The sequence below is a fragment of the Homalodisca vitripennis genome, chromosome 2 (assembly GCF_021130785.1).
Source record: "Homalodisca vitripennis isolate AUS2020 chromosome 2, UT_GWSS_2.1, whole genome shotgun sequence".
NCBI lineage: Eukaryota > Metazoa > Arthropoda > Insecta > Hemiptera > Cicadellidae > Homalodisca > Homalodisca vitripennis.
In genome coordinates, this window is record NC_060208.1 from 85,153,440 (window position 1) to 85,179,656 (window position 26,217).

The following is a 26,217-nucleotide window of genomic DNA, read 5'->3' on the forward strand; positions in this document are numbered from 1 at the left end:
TTCTGTCTTCACCTTTTAATAGTGGAGAGTTAACATTCCTTATACTTTTGAATTATTATGTAAATTAAACAATCATAGCGTGAGTTACAACCAAGTACAGTTAAATACACAATACATTGTATTTTAAACTTTAAAATTGTTATGGTATCAGCCAAGGCCACACTAGAATCCAGGCCTCGCTGCTGCCCTGCCGCTGGTCCTGCGTGACGTCACGGTAAGGGGCGAGGCTCGGGCTCAACCATCTCAGCGTTTCGCACCCTCATACTTTTACTTACTTTCACTTGTCATTGACACCAGTCAATTGTGACCGTTTGTTGACTACAGGGACACACATCTGTTGGGGATACTGTGTGTGTGTGTTGGGGATTTTGTCGGAGCCTGGTTTATATGCCGAGTAAATGTTGCGTTCCAGAGTGTTAAAAGCAATTATGTTAAGCCGATTTGTTAATGTTTTTTCATTTCCGGAAAGATCCTTGAGACATTACCGTGCGTGGCTAAGAGCGATTCACAGAGATAGTTGTGAGGTTACTCGTCCAACTCCCGCGTGTGCATTAAACATTTTGACGAGGCGGAGCGATATATAAATAAAGGAAGACACTGTACCTCGACCTGTGGCAACATTTTAACAGTTAAGCGGGGATAGGCTATAGGAACGATGCGGTTCCAACAATTTTTGAAAAACTTGCCTAACTACATTGGAAAGTATCTGCCGGCTGAGAGGAAGGATCCAGAGAAGAAAGAAGAAAGGAAGCAGAAGAGCGGACACCAAAAACAAATCCAAGAGGAAGAAACGGCGGGACACAATTGACTTCATTCAGCGGGTCTCACAAATAATTACAGTAAGATGTGTAACTTAGAACTTAACAATGTATATTCTCAACAGAACATCAACCAACTATATTTTTATTTTTAGTTTTCATTAAAGACATATTTACCCTACAGTTACATTGTCCTTAAACATTAAAGACGACTTGTCCCTTTTATTTAGTTAAAAATAATAACTTGATCAAGAATAGTAGTTATTTTGCGAACGTTTTCACAGAACTTAAAAATTGACAGTTGGTCACCAAGCTAAGAAATATAATTAATTAAAAAGCTATCCTCTGAAGTAATAGACCATACCAAAATCAGACAAAGTAGAATGTATAAGCAGTTTGTTGGATGGGATGTTAGAAGAAAACAACAGACACTAATGTTGCAGAAAAGTTAACTTTCTTTAAAGAAACAAATTAAATTAACAGCTTCAGTTAAAATTTTCATATTGTACGTTTTCCTTTAATTTGGTTTGCAACGTTATTTTCTTTTGTTTTCCAGCTGCATACAAAAATATTAGAGATGCCAAAGTTTTGACTATGCCCCATCCACGATACTTGCAATTCTTTTACATCAAATTAGGAACTGGTAGCTCTGGAATAGATACTACTCATATTAGATATTCTAAAAAAAAATTAATCCTGTATGAAAGAAAAATGAAAATGTATTTAGCTTACTTATTGATTAAATTTATGTAAAAACCAGAAATGTCAGCCATACAGGTGGTAAATTGGAAGGACTAGCTTCATAATCAAAACCAAAACTCTATTGGATTAGCAAAAACCATTCAGTCATTTATGATAAAGCTCACTTTACTTTCACAAAATAAAAGATATTGTAGGGTTATTTCCCTGTAGAGATTTAACCAGTGATTATTTGTAAAGTCTTAATTTTACAAGTATTGAAAATGTTGTTAACTGATGTTGGGTATATAGTGTTAACAATTATTTCTGACAACAGTGGTGTTAACAGAACTATGTTTACAAAGCTTTGTGGTTATAACGACTTGGATTGTTTATATTAATATTCCAGAGTATTAATATTTAAAATCATCAATAATACATCCAAAGACGATATAAAATATTTTTTTATTAGTAAAGATCCTAGTTGGGGAAAATATTAAGTACAATGTATTTTTACTAAATTTGTTAACTATTAAATATTATCTGGTTTGTCTAAAATAAAAATCACAGTTCTAAATAAAAACAATGGATTTATTTTTAACTGGCAAATTAATAAGTTCAACTTTTCAGAATTTTTTATCAACTCTATTTTCCACAAAGAATTGACAAAACCGTTTAGTAAATTTAAAAATTCCTTTGGAAAGAAATAAAAAATATTAATCAAATATATCAAAATAAAAATCAGAGCTCTCTCTCTAAAATAAAATAATAAAGTTTTAAAATTAAAAAATGAAATACCACTTATAAAATAACTAAAATAAAAATGTTCACTTCTAAGTTCACTCAAAATTCAAAATAAAAATTTAAACTTCTCTCGTTACACTATTTGAACCATAACTTTCAAGTCTCTGCAATTCAGATTACAACTCCTCTCTCTCTAACAATTATTAAAGTTTTCAATTAATAATTCACAATAAAACAGTTACAGTTAAATATTAATAAATTACTACTTTTCCAAATCTCAATTAAAGTTATTAACAAAGTTCATTTTTAATTCACTTCTCTTGCAAGCATGAACCAAATATAACTTGTATGATTCCATTATGCTCTAGTTGTTCTTCGAGAATAAGTTATTCAGAATGCTCTGTAGTTTCTTTGAATTTAATTTTTTTCCTATAAAAAAGACAACAGAATTAATTTAAAATCAGATGCAGGATGACTATTTCAATAAAACGTACAATATAATTTGGTGCTTACCTCAAAATCACTCGCGGAAAAAAATTTAAGAAATACACCGCACTGCAATTAACTTTACTCACGAAAAAAACCAAAAGAAGGGCGAAAATTATGAGCGGGCGCTTAAATACTAAATACTTCCCTTTCCAATCATAGTTTGCAGGACAATCCGTTGGTGCTCTCTCATTGGTCCAGCTGTATCAAAACCAGGAGAACAATACTCGCAACAAGACAAGTTCTAATCAATTCAAGGCAGTCAACCTGCCGTTCCTAACAATTTAAAACTACAGTACTCAACTTGCCAAAGGATTGCATTGTTCGTTTTTACCCTGACAATTCACAATCTAATCTAAAATTAAGTCCCAATATTTCGAATTTACAAAATTTTTATTTAATTTAGGTTTTATTAAAAAAAAATAAATCAATGTAGCTTTAAAAAAACGCTACAGTGGTGGAACACTTAATAGTAGTTTTTTCAATCCTTATAACAAACAACAGGAAATTTTTGTTATGTTTGACACTGTTCACCTTTTTAAATGTGAACAACTGCCAATAAGAAACAACTGGCTGAAACCAATCAGACAGTAATCAATTCATTTATCTTCCCTGACTTTTATGGATAGTAAAAAAATACTCATTTTGCAAGTGTTTCACCATCTAAAAAATTATTCAAAAATTAGAAGAACGTAATGTTGTTAAAACAGCCCTTTCATTAACAAAAAAAAGTTTTATTTCCAACTATATTGAGAGACAAAACGTAGATTTGTGTGTGAAACTGTTTGATGTTAAGAACATAGCTGCTCTAAAGCACCACGCTACTTCAAAATAACAATAATGCATTTTTGGCACAACAATGTTTTTAGAGATAATTCCTTACGTGGTGGAAGATTGTTAACGTTTAAAGAACCCCTTCAAAGGTGTTGAGGTTTAATGATAAGTTTTTGAAATCTAGTGCAAAACGTTGACGGATGAAACGCGATGTTATATTTAATGAAGTTTGTTGAGTGGTTAGAAGCATGGGACAGCTTGCCATTCAAGGGGAGGAAACGGGTAATAGAAGGAAACGTAAATGGCAAACTCACTTTGGACACTCAAAACTGCCTTGGTTCACAGTGTAAAAGACTATAATAGTTGTAATTAAGTACTTAATAAATAGTTTTAAAGTATAAATATGTACTAATAGGTACATTTCAAACAGATAAACTTAGAAGCGAGGTTTGGGGCAGTACAGACAAATGTGTGGAGGATGCTACAATATTTCTGTTGTACAAGTTCTTGAGGCAGAAAAAAATACTGAAAGCTGTCAGCCTAATAAAGGTTGTATCAGCTTCTAATAAGATATTTGAGATCAAAGATTTATTTTTTACAGACCAACAGACCTTGTTGAATTAAAAGCGATAGTTTTTGATTTAAATGATATTGATTTTGAAGATGTAATTAAAGCATTAAATGATGTTGCCATCTCAGAGAATGACTTAGTAGCCTTAGTTGACATAGTGTGGGTACATATGTTTCAAAATGCTAAAATCGAATACTTGTAAACAATGTGAAAAATGATTTAGTAGAATACAAAGAGCTAGTCTCTAGCAAATGTGTTACAGTTCTTATCTACAGGTCATTGACAGGGGGAAGCTTTGAAGTACCCATCTAGTTTAGTTGTAAATATTTTAACTGATTGTCTTAAACTCTTTAAACTTGTTGTAAGGGACAAGTATGAAAAAATGTTTCTAAGGTTAAAACAACAGAGAAAAAGTTTTGAAACAATTTAATGTTTAGATCACCTTAGCGACTCATACATTTTTTCCATGTAAAAACTTGTTCTATTAGTTCTTTGATTTATGTAAAAACAGTGCATAAATATCTTTACTAATATTATTTTAAATAACTATAGCAAACAAACAATGGAATTAAATTGTAGGAAAAAAGAGCGTGGCAAATGTAAAAAAAAGAAAGATTAATAAGTTAGGCCAATAAATAGTAAATTTTATAATAAGAATAACTTTTGTATTGCTTATTTTTTTTTTTTTTTTTCATTTTTTTTACCTAATAATTCCAAATGAATTATAATATCTATGTAACTATGATGAAGTATTTGTGCTAAAGGGATACTCATGAGATAGGATAACTACCTTCACCGGTTTATGATGAAATATTGATAAGTTTCACGGTCAAGTCCTGGCGGCGAATGCTATTCTTACGAGACGGAGCGCTGCTCGCCCCGCCCCTTACTGTGAAGTCACAACATGAGCAGCGCGGCCTGGGATTCTAGTGTGGGCCTCTCCTTGTATCAGCCCTTAAACCCTCCAACTGCCCTTTCTTAGTATTCTCTTTAAATTCCAAGCAGTTTTCCCCTTTTTTGCGAGACAATTTTCTAAAATCTGTAAAAAAATTTTTTTAATGCAAACCTAACTGTATTTGGTATCATTTTAGTTACAATAAACTACAGAACATTATATTAATCAAAAAATTTGAGAAAAACCTAAGGTTTTTATTTGTTATAGTTATTGTAACAATGTTTTTGGTTTGGTTTGGTTTGTTATATACTCTTTACCCTTTCCAGAGGTATATGAATCAGATTGATACCCAATTGTTTACGTACTGTTCAATTCAATTCAAACAATTCTTTATTCATCAAATATACAACTGTAAACATGAACGATGTTAATTGTTACTTAAAACTAAAAAGAAAAAAGAAAGTGCAAAATTATGAGTTTGTTTTGGACCAGTATTCATGCGAATTGTACAAGGCAGCTTCAACAAAAATGCTTTAAACATTATTTGAACTTCATGAAATTTATTTAATTTTTTATCGATATTGGAAGGTGGTTAAAAAACTGTATTCCTATATAAGTTTCTTTGTTACGTTTAATTATTTGTAAATTGTATTTATTTCTTGTGTTATAGCTATGTTTGTCAAAATTTGTAGTTAATGTGCCAATAATATTTTTAACATACAAAGCTGTTTTATATATGTAGAGACTTGTAAACCGTTATTATTCCCATTACAGTGAAGTGATTTTTACAATGAGTATCATGATTAAGATTTAACATAATTCTTTTGGCTTTTTAAGGGATAAAATTCTGTTCATATTACAGAGGGATGTTGATCGATACACTTCCACTCCATAAGATATGTGTGAGTGGATCAATGCAAAATAAATAGATTTAAATTTAAGCATGTTAAATTACAAGATAGAGATAACCTTTTCATTGCAAAAATACCAGAACTTAATTTAGAACATGATGTATCAATGTGAAAGGACCAATTGAGAATGTTAACTACTAATCCTAAAAACGTTGTATTATCATGAAATGTGACTGAAATTTGCTGATTTGTACTCTAGTTATTGGAATTCTGACAAGAAAATTTGACAAAAATGATTTTATTTTCATTAAGCAACAGATTTAATGTGTTTAGTGGTTTTTTTTACTGTGTTTATTGCTGGTTCCATTCCAGGAAAATTTTTGTCAAATTTTTGTTTGAGACAATTAAATTTATGTTATCAGCAAATAGACAAAATTTATTACTAATTTTCAGTTCTGCGAGGCATTGTGGTAATTGACTGATATAACAAAGAAATAAAAATGGCCCAAGTACAGCATTAAAAAACTTTCCCTTTTTGGCTTATTAATTTCCTATAACTCCTTCTCTGTTTTTAAGGCTACATTTTAAAAGTTTATTTTTGTTTACCCTATTATGCCTACAATTGTATTATTAGGTATTTTCTCTGTTTTTTAATCTATTATCAAACCATTGTTTATTTTCAGTTTTTTAGTGCGTACATTTTTTATGGGAAAATGTTTGTCAAAGATATACTGAGCACATTGTAAAAGAAAGAGATTTTATTTTCAAGGGGTGTTTGGTATAGTTCAGTCCAGTTTTCATTTGCCACATCATTTATATAAAATTATTTACATCTGTTTTTTATGTTCTTTTTGATTTCCATAATCTGTTGTAGTGACTTTTTTTATTGATAAAAATTCACCAATGTCAAAATTTGAGCAACATGATCAGAGAGAGCTGTAATTAAGCACATTACCTTTACATGTTTTCTATCAATACTGTAATATAATTATCTATTGCACGTCAACTATTTTTGGTTGGAATGTTTATACTATAATATATGTTGTGTATTTCAAGTAAGTTAACAAAATCAAGCTTTTTTCTAACATCTACCAAAATATCAATATTAAAATCACCTCCAACACAGACATTACAATTGATGCTTAGTAAAGTATTTAATAATCTATCTAATATTTTCCAGAAAATAATCAATTTTTTTTAAGGAGTTCTATATACACCTGGTACAATAAATTTGATATTACCTCATTTAATTTCAGTAATTAGATAATATAATTTTAATTTATATAACAAAGAGATTAAGTGGGCAGTCCAAATCAACGGATATCCGTTGAATGTCAGTCCGAATGTTAAACATCTTTAATTCAAGTTATGCTGTTTTCATTAATAATACTAGTTATATGTATGCTTTGTTTCAGGGACAGACAAGAGGCTAATCTTCAATTAGCTGGGCTTAAACACGTAAATGTAAGTTGTTTAATCTACTATCTTCCTATTTTGGTACAACTCCAAGTATTTCCATAAGAAAAACCATGTTAGACTTTAGAGGTTTTTGCAAGTTTATTTTTTTTATTAATTAACCCTTATAACCCGGGCGGACAATATATTGACCACCGAATACTACGCGAAGCGTACAGGCGGACAATATATTGTCTGTTTATAGTTTTTTGTAGTTTATTGGTGATTTAGTAATCAATAAATCATCTATTTAAAAGTCTTTGACTTTTTTTATTCTAAATACTGAGTCGTCCACAGCTGATCAATGCGTCTTGGCAGTCGGCAGGCGATGCTGTTTTACTCTGCTTCAAACAACTGTATTTGGTTATGTTTATGTTAAAATTACCCGGTAACAAAACTTGTTGGGTTTGTTCTGATAAGGGCACCAAATGTAACAGGAGTAATAGAAAGAGATCTAGAACTGTCTGTTCTCTTTGCCAAAAGGGTGCCATCCAATGTGTTTGCCCAATCACATTTGCAATTAGGCCTACCAGATTTAAAAAAATTGTAAATATATAAAATAGTGTTTGTAAAAATGTGTAAATAGATTTTGTGACTTAGTGATAGTGAAAAAACTTCATTGGTTCAATGATTGGAACTCCTTTTGATGCTATTGGTGAGTGATTTGTATTTGTTTTTATTTTTCCAAAAATTGGCACATAACAATTTTATTTTATTTTATTATAAAATTATTATTTGTTCCCCTAAGGGTATGAAACTTTGATATGTTATAGCTAATTAAATCCAGAACTGAAATATTTGGCTCTCCATACTAAAGTTTTTATTATTTCTTGTAGTTTTAAGGCTTAAGTTATTTTTTAACATTTTGAAAAGTTTATAAACACAAAAAAACATATAATAGCTAATTATTAAATTGCTTTGATAAACTTTAAAATTCTTTATTTAGTTAGAACATTTAATTCTGCAAATTTTGGTACCAGAAACATTACAATAGCCTGAGTAGAAATCATAAAAATAATTTGTTATAAAAAACGTACAAAAACAAAGCAGTGAGCATGCAGCAGTTTTATGAGACTTTCATAAAATTGGCACGGCAGTTTTAAGAGAACATCGTTTTTTCTCCCAGGTTAAAAGGGTTAAAAAGAATATCATTCCTATTCATATGTAAAGCGTTATTTTTTTGTCAAAAAATAAGGAATTAACTATATAAAAAACTGTGAAACTTCAAAAATGTATGTCCTCCAATAGTACAATAATCATGTAGGTATCCATATATGATTAATACATAGTGTTCCCAAAGCCAAAATTTTGAAATGGCAACTAATACCTTGTGACACCTCAAATTGAAGCTCATAAAAAATGCTGTATTTTGGTAAAAAAAAATTGAAATCGGCCAAGCCATTTGGTATCAGCAGTCAATAATGTAATTTCTCATACAACAATTATTTCTCTACAAACAACTGTACTACTGCTAATAACAACAAAATTACTCACTGAATACTGTTGTAAATGCTTTGTAAACTTCAAATCAAATGTTCAAATTGGTAGCCATTGTTGTTCAAGCAAAAAAATAACCTATTTTCAAATTCTTCCCTAACCTTTCTAAAAGTTTTTCGGGTTGTGTCTGCACTCAGCAGTGATCCTATTTTTAAAGTCTTGGGCACCAGTAGGATGTGTTTTAAAAACTACTGATTCCAAGTGACCCCACCAAAAAAGTCTAAGGGTGTTGTCTGGAGACGTTGCCGGCCACTCAATTGATCCTCTTTTACCAATCTAGTGATCCGGGTAGTGTGCATCTAGCCATTGTCGCACAGGAAGAGCATAATTTGAAGGAGCTCCACCTTGTTGAAAATGAAACGTATCTGCATCTAAATTTAATTGGCCTACTTCATTTACCTGGTTTTTAAGTGTTTTCTAGCAAATCTAAATACGATTCTCCATTTGTTTCCTTCAATAAATAACAGGACGGTCTAACAATAGTGTTGCCAAGTATTCCTGTCCAAACATAAATTTTTTCAGACCATTGGGTTGATCCTTCAACAAACACATGTGGGTTTTGGTCTGACCAAAATTGGCAATTGTGTTTATTAACAAACCCATCAACATAAAATGTACATTCATTACTAAAGCAAATGTTTTTGACAAAATTTTCATTACCAGTAATGATTGCACTCATTTGTTTATAGAATTTAATCCGACAGTCATAATCATCTTCATTAAATTCACGATAAACATTGACTTTGCAAGGATGAAATTTGGTGAAATGGATGTATTAGGGTTTTCAACAACATTATGAATCACTTCAATTTGAGATAATTCGTCAACTCTTGTTATCAGTCCTTTTCTTGTTGTTAACTGAACCACTTTCAGTAAATTTTGCAACTAAATCCATGATGCACCTTGGTGACACATTCCTTCCAGGATGCAGTGTGTTGAATGCGTTACCAGTTCTATTCTCACACTTATTCTTGAATCCAAAGATTAAAATAATCTCCACTCTTTCTTGAAGGCTGTAAACCATTTTCCTTATGAAGCAAGACATACAACACGCACCACTGTCACTTAACAAATGAAACTGCATTCCCAATGTCCAGTTTACTTACAAATACTAATAGTGAAATTAGTAATTATGTTAATATTACACAAAACCTTTTGCTTTTTGGGAATATTGTTGCATTCAGTAAGTAATGGTGTTGTGTAATTAGCAATAGTACAGTAGTTTAATTAATAATTATAATGTAAGAAATTACATTATTGGCTGTTGATACCAAACGGCTTAGCTGATTTCAATTTTTTTTTTTTTTTTTACCAAAATATAGCATTTTTTATGAGATTCAATTTGAGGTGTCACAAGGTATTAGTTGCCATTTCAAAATATATTATGTCACTACTGAAAAAACAAACTATAGTTTACATGGAATGAAATAAAAATGTAAATACAGTATATATTGCACAATATGATTTGACACTTAAATGATGTGTCATAATAAAAGAAGGTGATATATTACTGTTTTATTACCATATTAAAATGCGCACTATACAATAAAAAACCCAAACTGAATCAGAGTGTTTTTCCATTGGGTGATGCAACAAAATGGTTGATTTTGAAACAGCCATGTCACAATGACTGATGACTGATAATGTTTTACAAAGGTAATCAAATGATATAGATAATAGGCTTTCGTATATATAAATAACATTATTAGAAAATGTTTTATACCATATATACAAAAACAAAATAAGATTCGTCTTTTTCTAACTACTATAGAAACATCTGTTTGTTTCTAGTTATCCAAAGCAAGACATAATTTCAAAAGTATGTTACATTGAAACTATAACTCCTACATAAAAACACTTAATTGACCATAGTTGCTCTAGAATTTGAACTTTTCAATGATGCTACACTGGTTCAAACAAAAAATAGTAATCCTTATGAAATTTTTAAATATTACTCATTTTTCAATGCAAAAGATCAACTACCATAAAGTACTTTTACAAATTAATGTCATTTTCTTTTACTATTCGTAGCCAAGTAAAGAACGAGTAGTGTTTTATATACGAAAGTTCAGAATCTCATTTTTCATTGGTATATGATATGTTAGGTTATAACGTATCCTTCCTTAAACACTAAATCATGAGTTAAAGTAAAATAGTAAGGGATTATTGGAAATCTGATAGTAGCCACTTCTAGAATTAATCATTTAAAAACATGACAATTCACTGTAAACGCTCTAAACAAAATGTCAGTAGGATATAGAGTACCAGCTACTACAGCATTGCTGCCAACTACACACTTTCTTTCCTCCCTCACTTATGTGATTGAAGTATTACTTGCTTCACATATATTTAGCAATCTAAAAACTAGTCATAGAATGGTTATAGTAATACTTACTTTTAATCTGTCTCAAAAAAAGTGGTAGAACAGAACTAGTGGGTTCCATGCTGTAGCATTTGGGACTCTCAGTAAATAAGAACAGTTGTTGTTTTGTTTCATAATTGATTCTGTTTCAAATGGTCATCCTTTTTTCAAAGTGTATAAAACCTGATGGAATTTATTAAGATTTAATAGCCAAGATATGTGTGAATTTCTTACAATTACATCAGTAAGGTTAATTATTTTATTTGAACTTATTTTAAATTTTGTATAACAGCAATTTTGTTCTGGAGCATTATTTAATAAATAATTACTCTAAGATTTGTTACAGCCCTTATTTTTAAACAAGGCTCAAAAATTGTGTTTTTGTACTCACTTTTTTTAATGTTGAACAGTTGCGGTTAAGATTGTTAAGATTTAACTTTGGTCTCTGATGAGATTGTTTCTAATTATTTTTCTGTATTATTTCAGACTAATATCCAACCATTTATCGAAGGGCAAGATCCAAACGTACAAAAACTTGCTAAGGTGAGTAAGAATTGAAATCCGAAACCTGTTTAAATGTTTCTAATTATTTTAGAAATACTTTAGGAATGAAAATTTGTTATTAATAAAAATGTAATTGTAGTTGGACAGTCATTAATTTTTTATTGTTAAAAACTTTTAACCCTTTGAGGTCAAATAAGGTATTTAATAAAAATGTAAGTACAAATTAAAATTGTTGTAAAAATATTGTAATTATTGTGTTCTTAATTACTCATAAGGATCATTAATGCATGGCAAATAGTCAAAGTAAAATAAGATATATTGAAATCCATATATTTTATTTACACACAATAAATTAATCAAAATCAAAACCGTTTGTATTTTACTTACATTGGTTATACCAAAATTGAAGTTAGAAAATTTCAGGGTACATTCTTGGAGTAATGATAAAACATTCTCATGTTTATGTATCTGGAAATGCACCTTCTGTTAGCTAGAGGCTGTATTGTTTACCTTTCCCTTATTACTGACCAATATTTATTGAAAAAACTATCAGAACACCAGCAAAAGTCAATGTGGGAGGGGAGGAATCTTACCCATAGGGAATCAACTCTTACAATGCCATACATTTTTTCAGAATGCAAAAATGTAGTACATAGGTACATTTATGTTTACACGGAAGTGTAAACGTACTCTAATGTCTTCTACTTTACTGAAATAAAATTTCTCAATACAAAAAAATCTCAATTGATATATTTATATTGTAAATGTATTATGCTGAGAACAGTGATATATATACTTCTTTTTTTTTCAAACTTTAGCTTTCCAGGGAATGCATTTATATTAACCCTTTGAACCCCAGACCAAAATATTGATGGTGGGAAAAACGTACCAAAACCATTTGACCTAAGAACTACAGAGAAAATCCCCGGAGCAGAAAAAGCTGTATTGCATACTGTTCGTAAAAAATTAATATTTTTGCTGTTTTTTATATTATTGTCTTGTATTACACACCAAAATGTCCAGAATGAAATTGTGTACACAGAAAAAGGTTAGTCTGAAGTATAAAAAATTGTTTAACAACATTAAAATAACTTTAAAATATATGTTTATAGTTTTTTAGGTAAAAAAATAAATTTTAAGATTTTTTAATTCAAAAATAAGAAAAAATTTTACCATGGGCACCCACATTTTATTTTTCTAAATTTAGTTTTATGTATGTACAAAAACAATTATATTGATATCTCTAAAGATAAAGATTTTGCAACCGCGATCTCACTGAGGCCGGTTGGTCATTGTCCGGAGTAGGCCTAGCGGCGGCGTTACCGCGAGAAGTAGATAGCTGACTAAATGGCATTTCTTCGTCATCTGAGTCCGAGATAGTTGGCCTATAGGTAGGATCAACATCAATGTCATCACTGATAATTGATGAGACGTCAGACCAATCGTCATCTGATAGGTCAACATCCAGTTGGTCTGTCCAATTCACTCGGGTGATTTACAATGTTGTCACTCATTGTTCACAGAACTGATTATTACTATAAGATGAGACACTAAAACTAAAGAAAAAGTGACTAAAAACAGTCCTCAATTAACTCAATTCACACGCACAAGGACAATATACATAACATTAGACTGCTTTGTAAACAAATACAGCTGTAGCAACAAAGAGTAATATATTTTTTTGAGCATAAATGTTATTTTAAATACACTATATTACTAAAAAAATTTGTATTTTACTAAAATACTCATAAATATGTATTAATACTCGTAAAATAAGTATTTTACGGTTTCAAATAAATATGTATTAAACGCATATACCATGGCGACGATATTACGTCGCCCGGGGATTCTCGCGTCTTCATTAGCGACGATACATCGTCGCCGCGGGGATCTTCGCGTAGTTTCTCGGTGACGATATTTCGTCGCCTGGGGTTCAAAGGGTTAAGATAATGAAGTATTACTTTGAACCGGAAGTTCCCAGAATTTTCTGGCGTTCATTTTAAACACCTTTTTTAATGGATTTGAAGTATTCTTCATTTTAAGTAGGTTGTGAATGTTGTATGCTATACATAACGTTATTGTCATTACAGGCTGTGGACTTGTCCAGCCTAGAGGCCAGCGAAGATGACAAGATTTTGGCGATGATGACCCAGTCCACACTTGACTATGATCCGATTAAGTGAGTAAACTTTATAAATGGGTTTATCACTTAAAACCATAGAATAGTTATGAAATATAGAATTTATGAGTTAACCCTTAAAATGCCAAGAGCCATTGAGATCGTCCCACAGATATTTCTGAAAAGTGCCAAAGGATGACTAGATCGGCTTTTCAAATATTTATTACTCTACTACTAAATTTTAAAATGTAGCACTGTACTTATAATCATTTTATACTTAATAAACCAAATACAAATATAATATCTATCTTTATTTTACTTGTTACAGATGGTCAAACCTGTTAGCTAAATGTAGAAAATGTTATAGAAATATTAGTATATAAGTTTTTATTCTACCTTTTTTCCCAAAATAACGAAATAAAAATTATCCCATTATGTTTATTTTTTTTTAAGTTGTGAATTATTTTGTAGAACACTACAAAAATACGAATTATTAAAAAATTAAAACTCAGTTATACACATACTTTTTGGGAATTTTCTATATTCGTTCCTATATACATAAGGAACGATAGAAAAGATGCATACAATTAAATTAAGGTAATAAAATTATAATTTTTTCATTTCAAAATAAAAACAAATTTTAATCATACAATTTTATATTTTAAAAGTTATGATGTTTTATCAGTCATATAAATGTTAATTCAGCCACGATTCAAGTTTAGTTATAAGGTTAACTTTATTAGGTTTGTTTTATTAAATCAACTCATTTTAAAATTCAAATTTTAAAATTTTAGTTTATGTATTTAGTGAAAATGCTAAAATTATTGATTTATAACCTAAACTTTACACAAAACATCATTTTTGGTAAAGTCACTGAGGTGAGTAATCTCACCTTTCCCAATTTGGAAAATGGGTAATAAATGTGTGTTACACAGTATGTAATAAAACAATAGTTGTGTCTGTCCATTGAAATAGTTTTTAATGAAAAGCTATCATGTTGTCTTATACACTATCATAAATCCTGATATACTATTGTGTTAATATAATCGAACATAGCACTTTCGGTTCAGTAGGTAAATCGATATTATCATTACAGGAATAATATTGAAACGCATGATTGGTATCATTATAGGTTATTCAAAGTGAAGTAATACAATGTAAATAATTTCTTTGGCTAGTTTCAACCAATACAAAAGTTTTAGGATGGCGATTATTCGCAATTGTACAAATTTCGGTCTGGTATATTTTATAACATAAATTAGAATTGAGATAACATTTTTAAGCAATTTAAAGCTCCTGTTACTCTTAATATTTTTTATATAAGATAAGCATATAAATTGTTTGTTTGAAATTGATTATTGACTATGGTAGATGGAAGATTTGAAAGGATAACAGGATTTTGTTGCTTTTAATTAGTAATTTGTCTAGACACTAATTTGAACTTAAAGTTTGATAGAATGCATGTTCTTAAAATTACATTATGTCGTGATTTTGTATAGTTTGAATAGTAACCATTTTGAATAGAAATTGGATGAGAGACTTTAGCTGCTAGGGAATGTATCCGAATAATGTATTGTAACTTATCCATGTGTGTGTATTGTCTTAGTACAAAGTTTAGTTTGAATTGGCTAGAAATTATAACTTTTCACCACTATTTTCCTATATTACTGTATATTATTCAACACTGCACAGTTTTAATTCCATTATTTACTAATACAGTCACAATATTACAGTTTTTTAATGCACATTAATGTTAAAATTGGCATTGAATTTTTTACACTTACATTTTGCAACAACTTGTGCTTTAAAGTTGACAGCTATTAACAATTTGGAAAAAGAATGGTTTTTTATATATATATATATATATATATATATATATATATATAAACCCAATTTTAGCAACATTTTTCTATCTCACATTGTTTTGCCAAACATGAAGTTTTTGTTTACAAATGTTACATTTGTACTTTCAACCTCATAAAATTAATATATAACAAGACAAATGTATTTATTAGTACATAAATAAACCTCAGAATTTCATGAAGACAAGCAATATCAATTACTTGATTGATAAAGTATTTGTTATAAATTCTTAAAAGGACGCATGCAAAACATGAAATAGTATCCTGCTACTTTAGTAACTGCCAGATCTAGGGATCAGGGTTCAGGAGGGTTGAGACAGAGAAAGATGTGCAGGTGAGACAGATAACTAATTCCCAGTACTTGGGTGGTGGGGGAATAGGCCAGCGGGACTGCGTTATCTTGCACAGGAAACAGTGTTGCTTTTGCGATCCAGCTGTCAGAGTTTGTAATACTGAACCAAACTCAATCTTCTATGGTGGTTCTTATGGTACATCATAGAAGCACCAGAGAACCTAGAGAGTGCCATTACAGAGTGAACTTTTGGGAACTCAAAAGTAAGTTGCTGGCCAGTTAAAGGGTCATAAAAATATTTGTATGAATGCAAGTTTAAATGTTCTTATTTTTTATTTGCAAGTGTCACTATAACATTAATTTAAATTAAACATCATGCAGCTGATACGAATGTCTGTGTTATAGTTATGCTCGTATAAGAGGAACAACGCAAGTTGGAGAGGTACCACCTAACTACCGCTGTTACAAGTGCCATCAAGCAGGCCATTGGATCAAAGATTGCAGACTAGGATCAAATCAGGTAACCAAATAATCAGAATATTATTGTCACTGTACGAACATTCAGAGAATGTCCTCATTTTTTGGGTCCTTTATTAGGTGGGAAATTATGCAAAATTGAAAATAATCTGGAAAATGGTTTCTTGTTAATATAAACAATAAGTCTTTTTTTTAAGTAAACATACTAGGCAGATTAAAAAATTAAAGAGGCTTTTTTAAATATTCTTGGATATGTTCTTTGAATCGTGATATTAATGGCAAAACAGACTTAATTTTGTGGATGATTAATAATTAACTAAAATATAAAATACAAATTTTTTAATCATGTTAGTTTGAGAGAGAGAATTTGTAAATTAGCTATTACAAATTACAATCCTAATTTAAATATTGAAATTATCCATAAAATAAATTATTCAGTTGTTATTCTGATTAACAATTAAGTAGTGTGTATTCTTTTAAAAATTAATCTTAGCCCTAGATCTGGTATGGCTACGTTTATGTGTAACCATGATTGCTTTCATAATTCGATTTGCCCTCACATTGACGTGTTGGCAAGTTCAATGGCTATTAAAACACTATTATGGATTAATAGTGCAATGTTTTTGCAAATTAAACAACTTTTATGGATGAATGGTGCTGTTTATTACAACAATTTAGTGCGCAACTTCAAACAAAATTTCATTTACCTTGTTAAAAACTTTGTTTGCTATTATCATTTTACTAATTCTCACATTACTAATTCTCAATTTTAAATGTCAATTTAGTTTCTGACAAAAAAATCTATGTGTGTGTATATATATATATATATATATATATATATATATGTATATGTATATATTGTATACACTATATACAATACTTTATTTGCAGAAAGCAATACTTTATATATTTTGGATGATTTTTACTGTTGAGGTTTTTTCTCTCTTTTTAAGGCTTCTAACATATAATCATATTGAACTTTTGCCATGGTTCCAGATCTAGCATAAAATTTCTCAACACTAGTTTCTGACCTGTTGTATATTATTTCTAGGAAAACCAACCGGAGATAAGGAAGAGTACTGGTATCCCGCGTAGTTTTATGGTCCCTGTCGATGGACCCTCAGTACCTGGAGCTATGATGACCCCATCGGGTCAATTTGCTGTTCCCTCCATAGATCAGTAAGTGTAATTTACTAGTTTATTCAGTTCAAGTAGCTTCCGTTAGACAATTTTCTTCAAAAACCAGTTGTTACATTTTAAAATTAATTGTACTATAACAATAAGAACCATACATCACTCTCTCGGAAAGTTTTCTCTGAGTGTTGTATTATATCTTGAAATTGTAATATGCCCTTGGAATAGGGGTAACTTTTAAGAGGGTTACAAGTTTTTTAAAGAGTTACAAGCCTAAAAGTTTATTGATTACAAGAACACTATACCTAAAATATCATTGTTGGTTGTGTTAAGTTTCTGCCTTACACTACAACATTATTGTAGTTTATTTTTAATAAGTTTTTCACTTCTGGAAAATATTTAATTTTCACTATTTTGTCTGATAAAATTTTTATCATAGTTCCAAAGTTAAAAATTACAAGATCACCTAACTAGATTAAGTAGAGAACATTATAAACATGAATCAATCATATCCCACCAATGTTACACCTGTTTCAGCCAAGCGTACCAGGAAGGTAAGAAACCGAGTATACCCGCCGAGATGCAGGAGAAACCATCCATACCAGAGGAGCTGGTGTGCTCCATCTGTCATGACCTACTCACAGATACAGTGATGATACCATGTTGTGGCAGTTCCTTTTGTGATGAATGTAAGTATCATTTACTGCAGATAAACATATTTCTGGACAATTAATCCGATAAGTATACTGTTAATTTCTAGTTAATTTCATGAAAACTAGATAATGTATTTTAACAATGCAAATGTCTGACCCTAAACTATTAAAGTTGGCATAAAAATGTTCATTGTTTTAGTAAACTTATTAAAATATTATGAAATTATTCGCATCTGTGGCTGTTTTTTACATATCAAAAACTAGAGTTTTACCTCAACAAATTTTGAAATGTTTCTTCTGGGGTGATTTTGGGCTATTAGCTTCAGTAAAGAATTAATTACTCTAACCTTTTTGAAATCAATCTTATGTTGTAACAAGTGTAAAACACTAATTCAGAAAATGGTTTTGCTTTGACCAACTATTTTGTGAATTATAAATTATAAACCACTTGTAAATCTATACTTGAAATGGCATTTTTTATTAATGATTTTTTTTCAAATATCACATATTGCATCTTTGTGATGTGAAAAATAAATTACTTATTTGATATTTCATTGTTTATTTTCTACACCTATTTTATTCCATTCTTAATGCATAATATTATAGTATGGGCTTGTTATTTTTAAAGTTTGTAGTTCTTATAAGAGTAATTATTATAATAATAAAAAGCTCCATCTAGGAAACATGATAAAGATTTGTTATCACATTAGGAATCAAGATAAAACCTTAGTCAGGTATGTCTTTTGAATAAAAAAAATTCAGCTTTTTAATTGTAAAAATAATCTACATTACTAAAATATAAGAAACAAGCTGTAGATAATCATTTAACCTAGATAGTTATGTATTTATCCTGTGCTGGCTGATTTACATAGGTATTTTAATCTGTTTTGAGACATTTAGTTTTTACTCAAACAAATACATCTTGGTTATACATGGGATTTCTTAAGCATAAAATTATAAATATTGTTATTTTGTAAAAGGAATGAAAATCACATCACACAGTTAGAACGTTCAAAATAATCAGTTATTGTTTGAACATTTTATTGTAAAAATGTGAATTTTGAGTTCCTTGATTTCTACCAAAAACATTTTTAAGCAAAAATCAGCATTGTCTAAAATGAGCGAACATGTATGTAAGAAAAAAATGTATAGCAATATTTTATAAAATCATTACATTAAAATATTATGTTATACTAAAACTGTAAATTGTTCAAATAAACTCAAGGCTTTTATGGACCAATGAGATTAGTTTCTTGCCATATTACCCATACTTTTCTTATAATAAAATATTACAAATGTATATTTTACTGGATAAATAATATTTGTTATTGTACCTTATACAACAAATATTGAAAATAAAATTTTAAAGCCTATAAGTTCCCTTAAATGTGGTTTATAGTAAATAATGCATTCTTTGAAAAAATATGTCTTGTCTTAAAATATCTTATCTCACATCAGGGAATCTGTATATTTATAATTATACTAGAGGCTCATTGCAGCCTTTTTCAACTGTGGTTCCAACTGTAGGATTTGTAAGAGTGTTACGTTGGCGTCACCATATTCTCAAACTTTCCTAAAATCCATGATGATCAATGGAATAAATGACTGATTTCACACACAAACTGGCTATTATTCAATAAACTATAAATCATGCAATTAGAGTGACTTGGATTGCTCTAAAAAGACAGTCTAAAACTAAGTTCCACTTGTAAATAATAGTGGTATTTTTATTTATTTTTTAAATTGTATGTACAATATGATATACATATTTCATTTATCAAAAGTTGGTTAAAAATGTGATTACAAAAACCACTGTTGGCTGGTTGTTTGCAAGACTAAAGGTTTAACACCAGAGTAGAGATACTGTAGGCAGGTGAATCGTTAAAAATGTGATTACAAAAACCACTGTTGGCTGGTTGTTTGCAAGACTAAAGGTTAACACCAGAGTAGAGATACTGTAGGCAGGTGAATCGTTAAAAAGGTGATTACAAAAACCACTGTTGGCTGGTTGTTTGCAAGACTAAAGGTTTAACACCAGAGTAGAGATACTGTAGGCAGGTGAATCGTTAAAAATACATAATAATTAATTGTAAATTTATTATAAACTAAAAATATACAAATAGACTACATTAATGTTAACTGTAATGGATACATCTGCTATGATAGTATGAGCTACAGCAGTCAAAACGTAAGTTAGTAAAGGCTGTATGTGTTGTAATCTGTCCACTGTAAAAATTATACAATACTAGCGGGCCCGGCGCGCTTTGCTGCGCATTTCAATAATTTTTTGCAAAAGTTGCCCGCGGCTTCGCACGCAATTTCCCGTTGAAAACAGTACACTATATTCACTTATTCTTTTTCTATCACATTCTAAACATTGCTGAGATAATTGATAGTCGTTCCATCGTGAGCCTTTTGGGCGTATTATGAAGGTATGTACCATATTCCTGCCTCTATCTAGCTGTTACCCACGGCTTCGCACGCAAATCTTAAGAACCGAAGTCCTTATATTACTTAGTAAATTTTTTTTTTTACTATAATAAATTTTAGATTAAATTAGTTATATCTCCGATGCCACGATTGAGCTTGCTTTGTTGTCTCGATCGAGAGAATATGTACACACGGAGTTTTGAGAACCATACTTCTGTCAAAAAAAACAACTAAGGTTGATTTTATAACATTCTTTATATTTGTAGCCAACGTAAGATAGTAATTATGATATCTGCATTACTCTTCTGATCAAGCATGAGCATGGTTTATATTAAATAAATATTGCAGTTAAAGGTGAATTTTTACGTCAAATTTGAATTGTATTATCTGGATAGTAAAGTCTATGTTTAACAGTGATTGCAAAAACAGTTTAAACAAAATTTGTCGTTTCTCTTAAGCTTACTCTATGCTTTAAAACTATAAGTGTAATATATGTTTACAAAGAACAGCTGATTAAAAAATTTGAAAAGACGTTAACATATGTTTGCTGCAATGCATTTCTTATGGGTATTTCTGTAACCAGTGGGGCGGAATCCTGAATCGGGAAAGGGATGGGCATAGCTTATAAACCTTCTCCGTGGAAAAATACATATACGTACAAATTTTCATCATGATCGGTCCAATACTTCACGATTCCATAAAGGACAAACATACAAACATTCATTTTTATATATATAGATAGATGTGTCCTATTAAATTTGGTTTAATATAATATTACACCATCAGTTTATAATGCTTTATAGTAGTTTTAGTTTTAATAAATGGTTTACAATTTTAAACCGGTAAAAGTAAATATTAGTTCCAATAGTGGTTTTTCTATATATATGATATATACTTTAATTATAATTACTTTTATTGCATAAACAACATAAAATATCGTATAAGCTATCATTAATAGTGCACCCTAATTATGTTTTGTTATAAGTTTCTTCGGTGATTCTGGCACAAATTCCTTTGTGTCTGTAATGCTGGCAATTATCTAAGTCAATTCCACAGCACGGTCAGTACATCAAGTTTATAAAAATAGATGACATTGTTGCCAACTATTGTAACTATTTTTAATAAATCTGGCCTTTTACAGGTATTCGTACTGTTCTGTTGGAATCAGAGAACCACCAGTGTCCAGACTGCAAGGAGTTCGGGGTTTCTCCTGATACTATGATTCCCAATCGTTACCTCCGCAAGTCAGTGGACAGTTTCCGCAACTCAACTGGGTACACACGCGTACTGCCTTCACGCAGTCTCCCACCCACCCCTCTCCCAGGTAACTCCCTAGTCCAGATACCCATTGCCCAACCTATCCTTGCCTTGGGCACTCGGCCCGCTCGGCCACCTGAGGTGATAAATCTCACTGAGACCAGGTCCGATACTGACTCGCCCCTGCTGGCTGGTGAGCCAGTTAAGGCTCCACCACCACAGGTTGGGCGGCCCATACCTGTACCCAATACCAATACTGTTATTCCTTCCAAAGGTGCAGAGATGCGGGGACCACCACCGTCACAAGACGTGAGGATGCAGTATTCGCAACCGTAAGTTATAACCAGTCCTTTTTCTCTTTTATTTTTATTCATGGAAAATGTGGTTGTCCAAACTTGAATAAGCCAGAATGTCATTTAACTTATTTATAGAAAGATTACAGTTATCTGATAAATATTTGTACTGTGAATGATTTTGCTTCAGTTCACCTTCCTCTTAGTGCAATGTCTGAAATCTGACTGGAGCAAACTCAAAATTTACACCAGATCAACCCTTCCCACCGCTACACATTATGTATAGAAAAGTCAGTTACTCAACCATGTTAAAATATTGAAATGTACCTGATGAGACAATGAGAATAGTTTGTCTTGTAGATTATACTATATTTTGTAGTTATTACTTTTAGTGTCGAAATAATGCAGAGTTCGTTTTGAGCTTCTTCGTCATTCACATTTGTTTTTCTTCAGACAACCTGACCAGATTCCAGGAGTCATAATTTTTGTTAATATTTGTAATATTACAAAGCTGCTGATATTGATCCAAATGCTGTACAGCTGACGGACTATGCAGCTGGTAACATGCTGCAGGCCTTGACGTTTTTTGTTGCTAGGTTATTATGTAGACTAGTCGTTTATAATTGATTGTTATGTTGTGAAATGGGCGATCCTCGTTGTTCAAATGATATGATTTTGAACTGTTGAATGATGAAAATATTAGTTCTGATGATGAAAGTGACATATTGGTCTAAAAAGTGCATGGTGATATTTCCGGCAGATTATATGACAAATTTACAATAATAAAATCAGTAACTGTCTTCTCCTGTTTATCGTAACATGAGTCAACACTAACGCAAATTCTAAACACAGTTACCTGTTTTAATGTAGCAGGTGTTCAAACTGTTCACCTTCGGCTGTTTGACAGTGTGCTAGACGTGTGTAAAAACTTGAGACATGATAGGGGTTTGTATTTGAAAATGTTTAGTTGCCCCCTTTACTCAACTGTAAAATTGTCATAAAATTGGTTAAAATAAACGTAGAGACCTCTAGTTTGCATTATTGTATTTCTTTTTTTATTCCCTTTAAAATGAGGGGTCACATAATAGGGGTTTGTATTTGAAAATGTTAAGTTGCCCCCCTTTACCCCCCTTTAGAAAAGGGGGGCAAAATGTTCAACAACTTGAAAAATTAAAAAAATATGTTATAATAGGTAGGGTCAAGGTTTCACATAGATATCTCGGGCCGTTTAAATTATATCCAGGTGTGCCAGGTAAAAAATATAATATTGATAACAGTTGATTATTTTAAAATGTTAAATTGAATGTTTAATAAGGCCAGGTAATGTAATATTGAGGGATTAATGATTTATTTAGTATTAAATGTCATTGTTGGGTAGGTACACAAAATGTGCAACTTTGTAAAATTTGATCAATTAAAGCCTATAATCATCTCAAGTTTTCTGTTTACACAAGGGATAGGTCGGCTACACCTACAGTGGACGAGCGAAGTATCACAACAAGCTTGCCAGACACCTCGATTCCGCCCCCAGTGGCCACCTATCCTGTCACTGCCTTCAATAGCAACCCTCCGCCAGCTTACGGTAAGCCTTTACAATTATTCTTCTTTCTTATTAAATGGACAGGCTTAGCAATAGTTTATCAACTATAACCATTACCTGATAATTGGATACCAGAAGGGTGTAATGATTTTACTTTGTAGTGTTAGCCAGTAAACGTAATTTTTATTTTGGTACAATACTTTTATTTATTCGTCCTAATACTCAAAATTACCAAACTATGGCTTTTATGTTTATCTAAAGTGTTATCTATTTGCACACTTTCTTTATTGGTTTAATAATTTATTAAAAATTTTAAAAAGCGTTCAGAAATGTGTGCTTAGTTAAGTGCTACAAAAGTATTTTAAAAATTTGTAACAGTAAAATTATTTGCCCAACACTAGTTAATTAGCTTCTTTATTTATAAAAAAATTATTAATAATCAAAGTTTATTTGATTAATTTTAATTTTGTATTTTAGTGGGCCCACCTCCAGGATATGGGGCACCTCCCCCTTCTGCCTACACACGGACACCCCTGCCATACCCTAACCTCGGGCCTGGTCCTGGACCAAACTATCCGCCTGTTGAGAACAGAGGTATGTGAACAGAATTTCCTACAGATGAATCTTGTTCAGAGAAGTCAACTTTTAAAGTTAATGTTGAGTTTATTTTTAGTTCTGATATTGAATATCTGCATATCATTCCATCTATAATTGGTGGAAATCGTAGAGAATTACCATAAAGAATTTATATTTTTTTAAGACAGTATAAAAATAATATATAATATAAAGTGAAATATTGAGTTGTTTTTAATTTATGCACCAAATTCATTGCAACATAAAGTGTTTTATTTACCTGCAGTACTTTATTCAAAAAAACATAGTAATTAAGAAGTCAAAGAATACAAGTAAGTTAAAGTTTCAAATCATCAGGCTAGTTGTTAAATGTACATTATTTCACAGGACCATTTTTCATGAACATTTTCACCAAGATAGACAAAAACAAAATATCAGTTCCGGCGCAGTCGGAAAAAAGGTAGATTTGGATTTAACATGTGGCAGTCATCTCAAAAATGTCAAAACTGAAGATGCATTATTAGTTAAAAAGTGTTAACTTGCACAATACTGATAAGACACTAGCTCTCAGTGTTGAAATGTTAATAAAATCGTAACACTTCAAACATTTGGAAACTTAATAATCTTGAAACCTTACAATACAACAGTTTTATACATATAAAAATTCCTTAGTAAAAATTTGGACTTCAATTTGTTACAATCAATTAGAAATTATGTTTGTAAACATAATCACTTATAACCGTTTAATTGCATATTTCTATGGCTTTAAACGGCCACCACCTTGAAACTTAGAACTATCAAAAAAATAAGTTATAGTGAATAATAACTGATTATGTAACTATTTTTTTCCAAACTTTAAATGGGTACCATCTTGAAGTCTTAAGCGATACAAAAAAGTGAAATAATTAAAGTTGTTTATAATTATCACCTAGTATGATTTTAAAATGTATTGTTTTGGGGCTATGTTAAGAATTGGTTACATTAAAACTTTTGCTGAAATACACTCCATCTTAAAGTATTTTATTTGTTTTGCTGGCTGATGAACTCTATCAAATCTACCTAAAACTACTGACAGATCTGTGATTTTCTAATTGATACTAAACATTTTAATCATGTAGAATGTTTTGTGTGAAAAATTATTAAAACTGAAACATTTCTGTACGATTAATTTTTGTTTATAGCAGGCTTATTTACCTTTAAATATATCATTACTAAAGATGTAATGTAAAAATGCAAAACTTTGAATTTGGGAACTTTATGCACATGATTATTATGAATTTAATAAAATAACTATTTTTTATTATAAGAATTTCATACAGTTGATTATTTAATCTAATAAAATAACTATTCCTATTTTCAATCGTGTTATTTTTGTAAAGTTACTGATATATTAATAAAGCTTTGAATATAAATGTATTCAAACTTTTTATTAACATTTCAAATGTAATCATAGCAATGTTCCAGAGTCTGGTTTGAACTTATGAGGTATACAGTACTAAAATAAGTTTTGACAGCCAACATCTTGAAAGAGTTGTCTTAAACCTCCTGTTGATGACTATATTACCTGATTTTTTTTCTTATTTGTAAACATATTAAAAAGTGTTTTTACTTATACAGTATTTTTGAAAGTGATGCTTATTCTTTATAAAGATTTTTAGAACAAAATGTAGAAAATCATTATAAAATAATAAAAATTCTTACCCTATGTATGAAAAGTGTAGCTGCTTTGATAAGTAAGCAATTTAAAAAAAAATTCATAACACTTTTGCACACTCAGGTTTCTTAGAAAAGATGTTATACAGTTTTAAAAATAGCCATTATATAGAAAGTTTTATACTGAACAAGAAAATATATACTTATACTGAAAAATTTTTAAGAAAAATTATGTAAAAAAATGCTAGTAAAACAAACTATGTACTTGGTATTCAAATCTGATGTCTATTCTGATGAGCTGCTGGTCGAAGCTTTCCTCCTCCTTCTTTCTTTATATTTTGGCCTCCAATAATGTTGAA

The 26,217-nt window shown here is 30.4% G+C and overlaps 1 protein-coding gene across 3 annotated transcripts in view; it reads left to right on the plus strand.

The window, feature by feature from the left end:
• Positions 1-26,217, plus strand: part of LOC124354299 (E3 ubiquitin-protein ligase RBBP6) — a 119,859-nt gene that overhangs the window by 18,893 nt on the left and 74,749 nt on the right. For 2 of the 3 annotated variants that reach the window (XM_046804643.1, XM_046804641.1), the window contains exons 4-12: positions 7,173-7,221; positions 11,558-11,614; positions 13,666-13,754; positions 16,254-16,368; positions 17,377-17,504; positions 17,997-18,148; positions 21,684-22,131; positions 23,547-23,674; positions 24,110-24,226. In XM_046804643.1, the coding sequence (XP_046660599.1) occupies positions 7,173-7,221; positions 11,558-11,614; positions 13,666-13,754; positions 16,254-16,368; positions 17,377-17,504; positions 17,997-18,148; positions 21,684-22,131; positions 23,547-23,674; positions 24,110-24,226 (1,283 nt within the window). The remainder of the gene's footprint in view (positions 1-7,172; positions 7,222-11,557; positions 11,615-13,665; positions 13,755-16,253; positions 16,369-17,376; positions 17,505-17,996; positions 18,149-21,683; positions 22,132-23,546; positions 23,675-24,109; positions 24,227-26,217) is intronic. The other variant, XM_046804642.1, reaches the window with a different exon arrangement.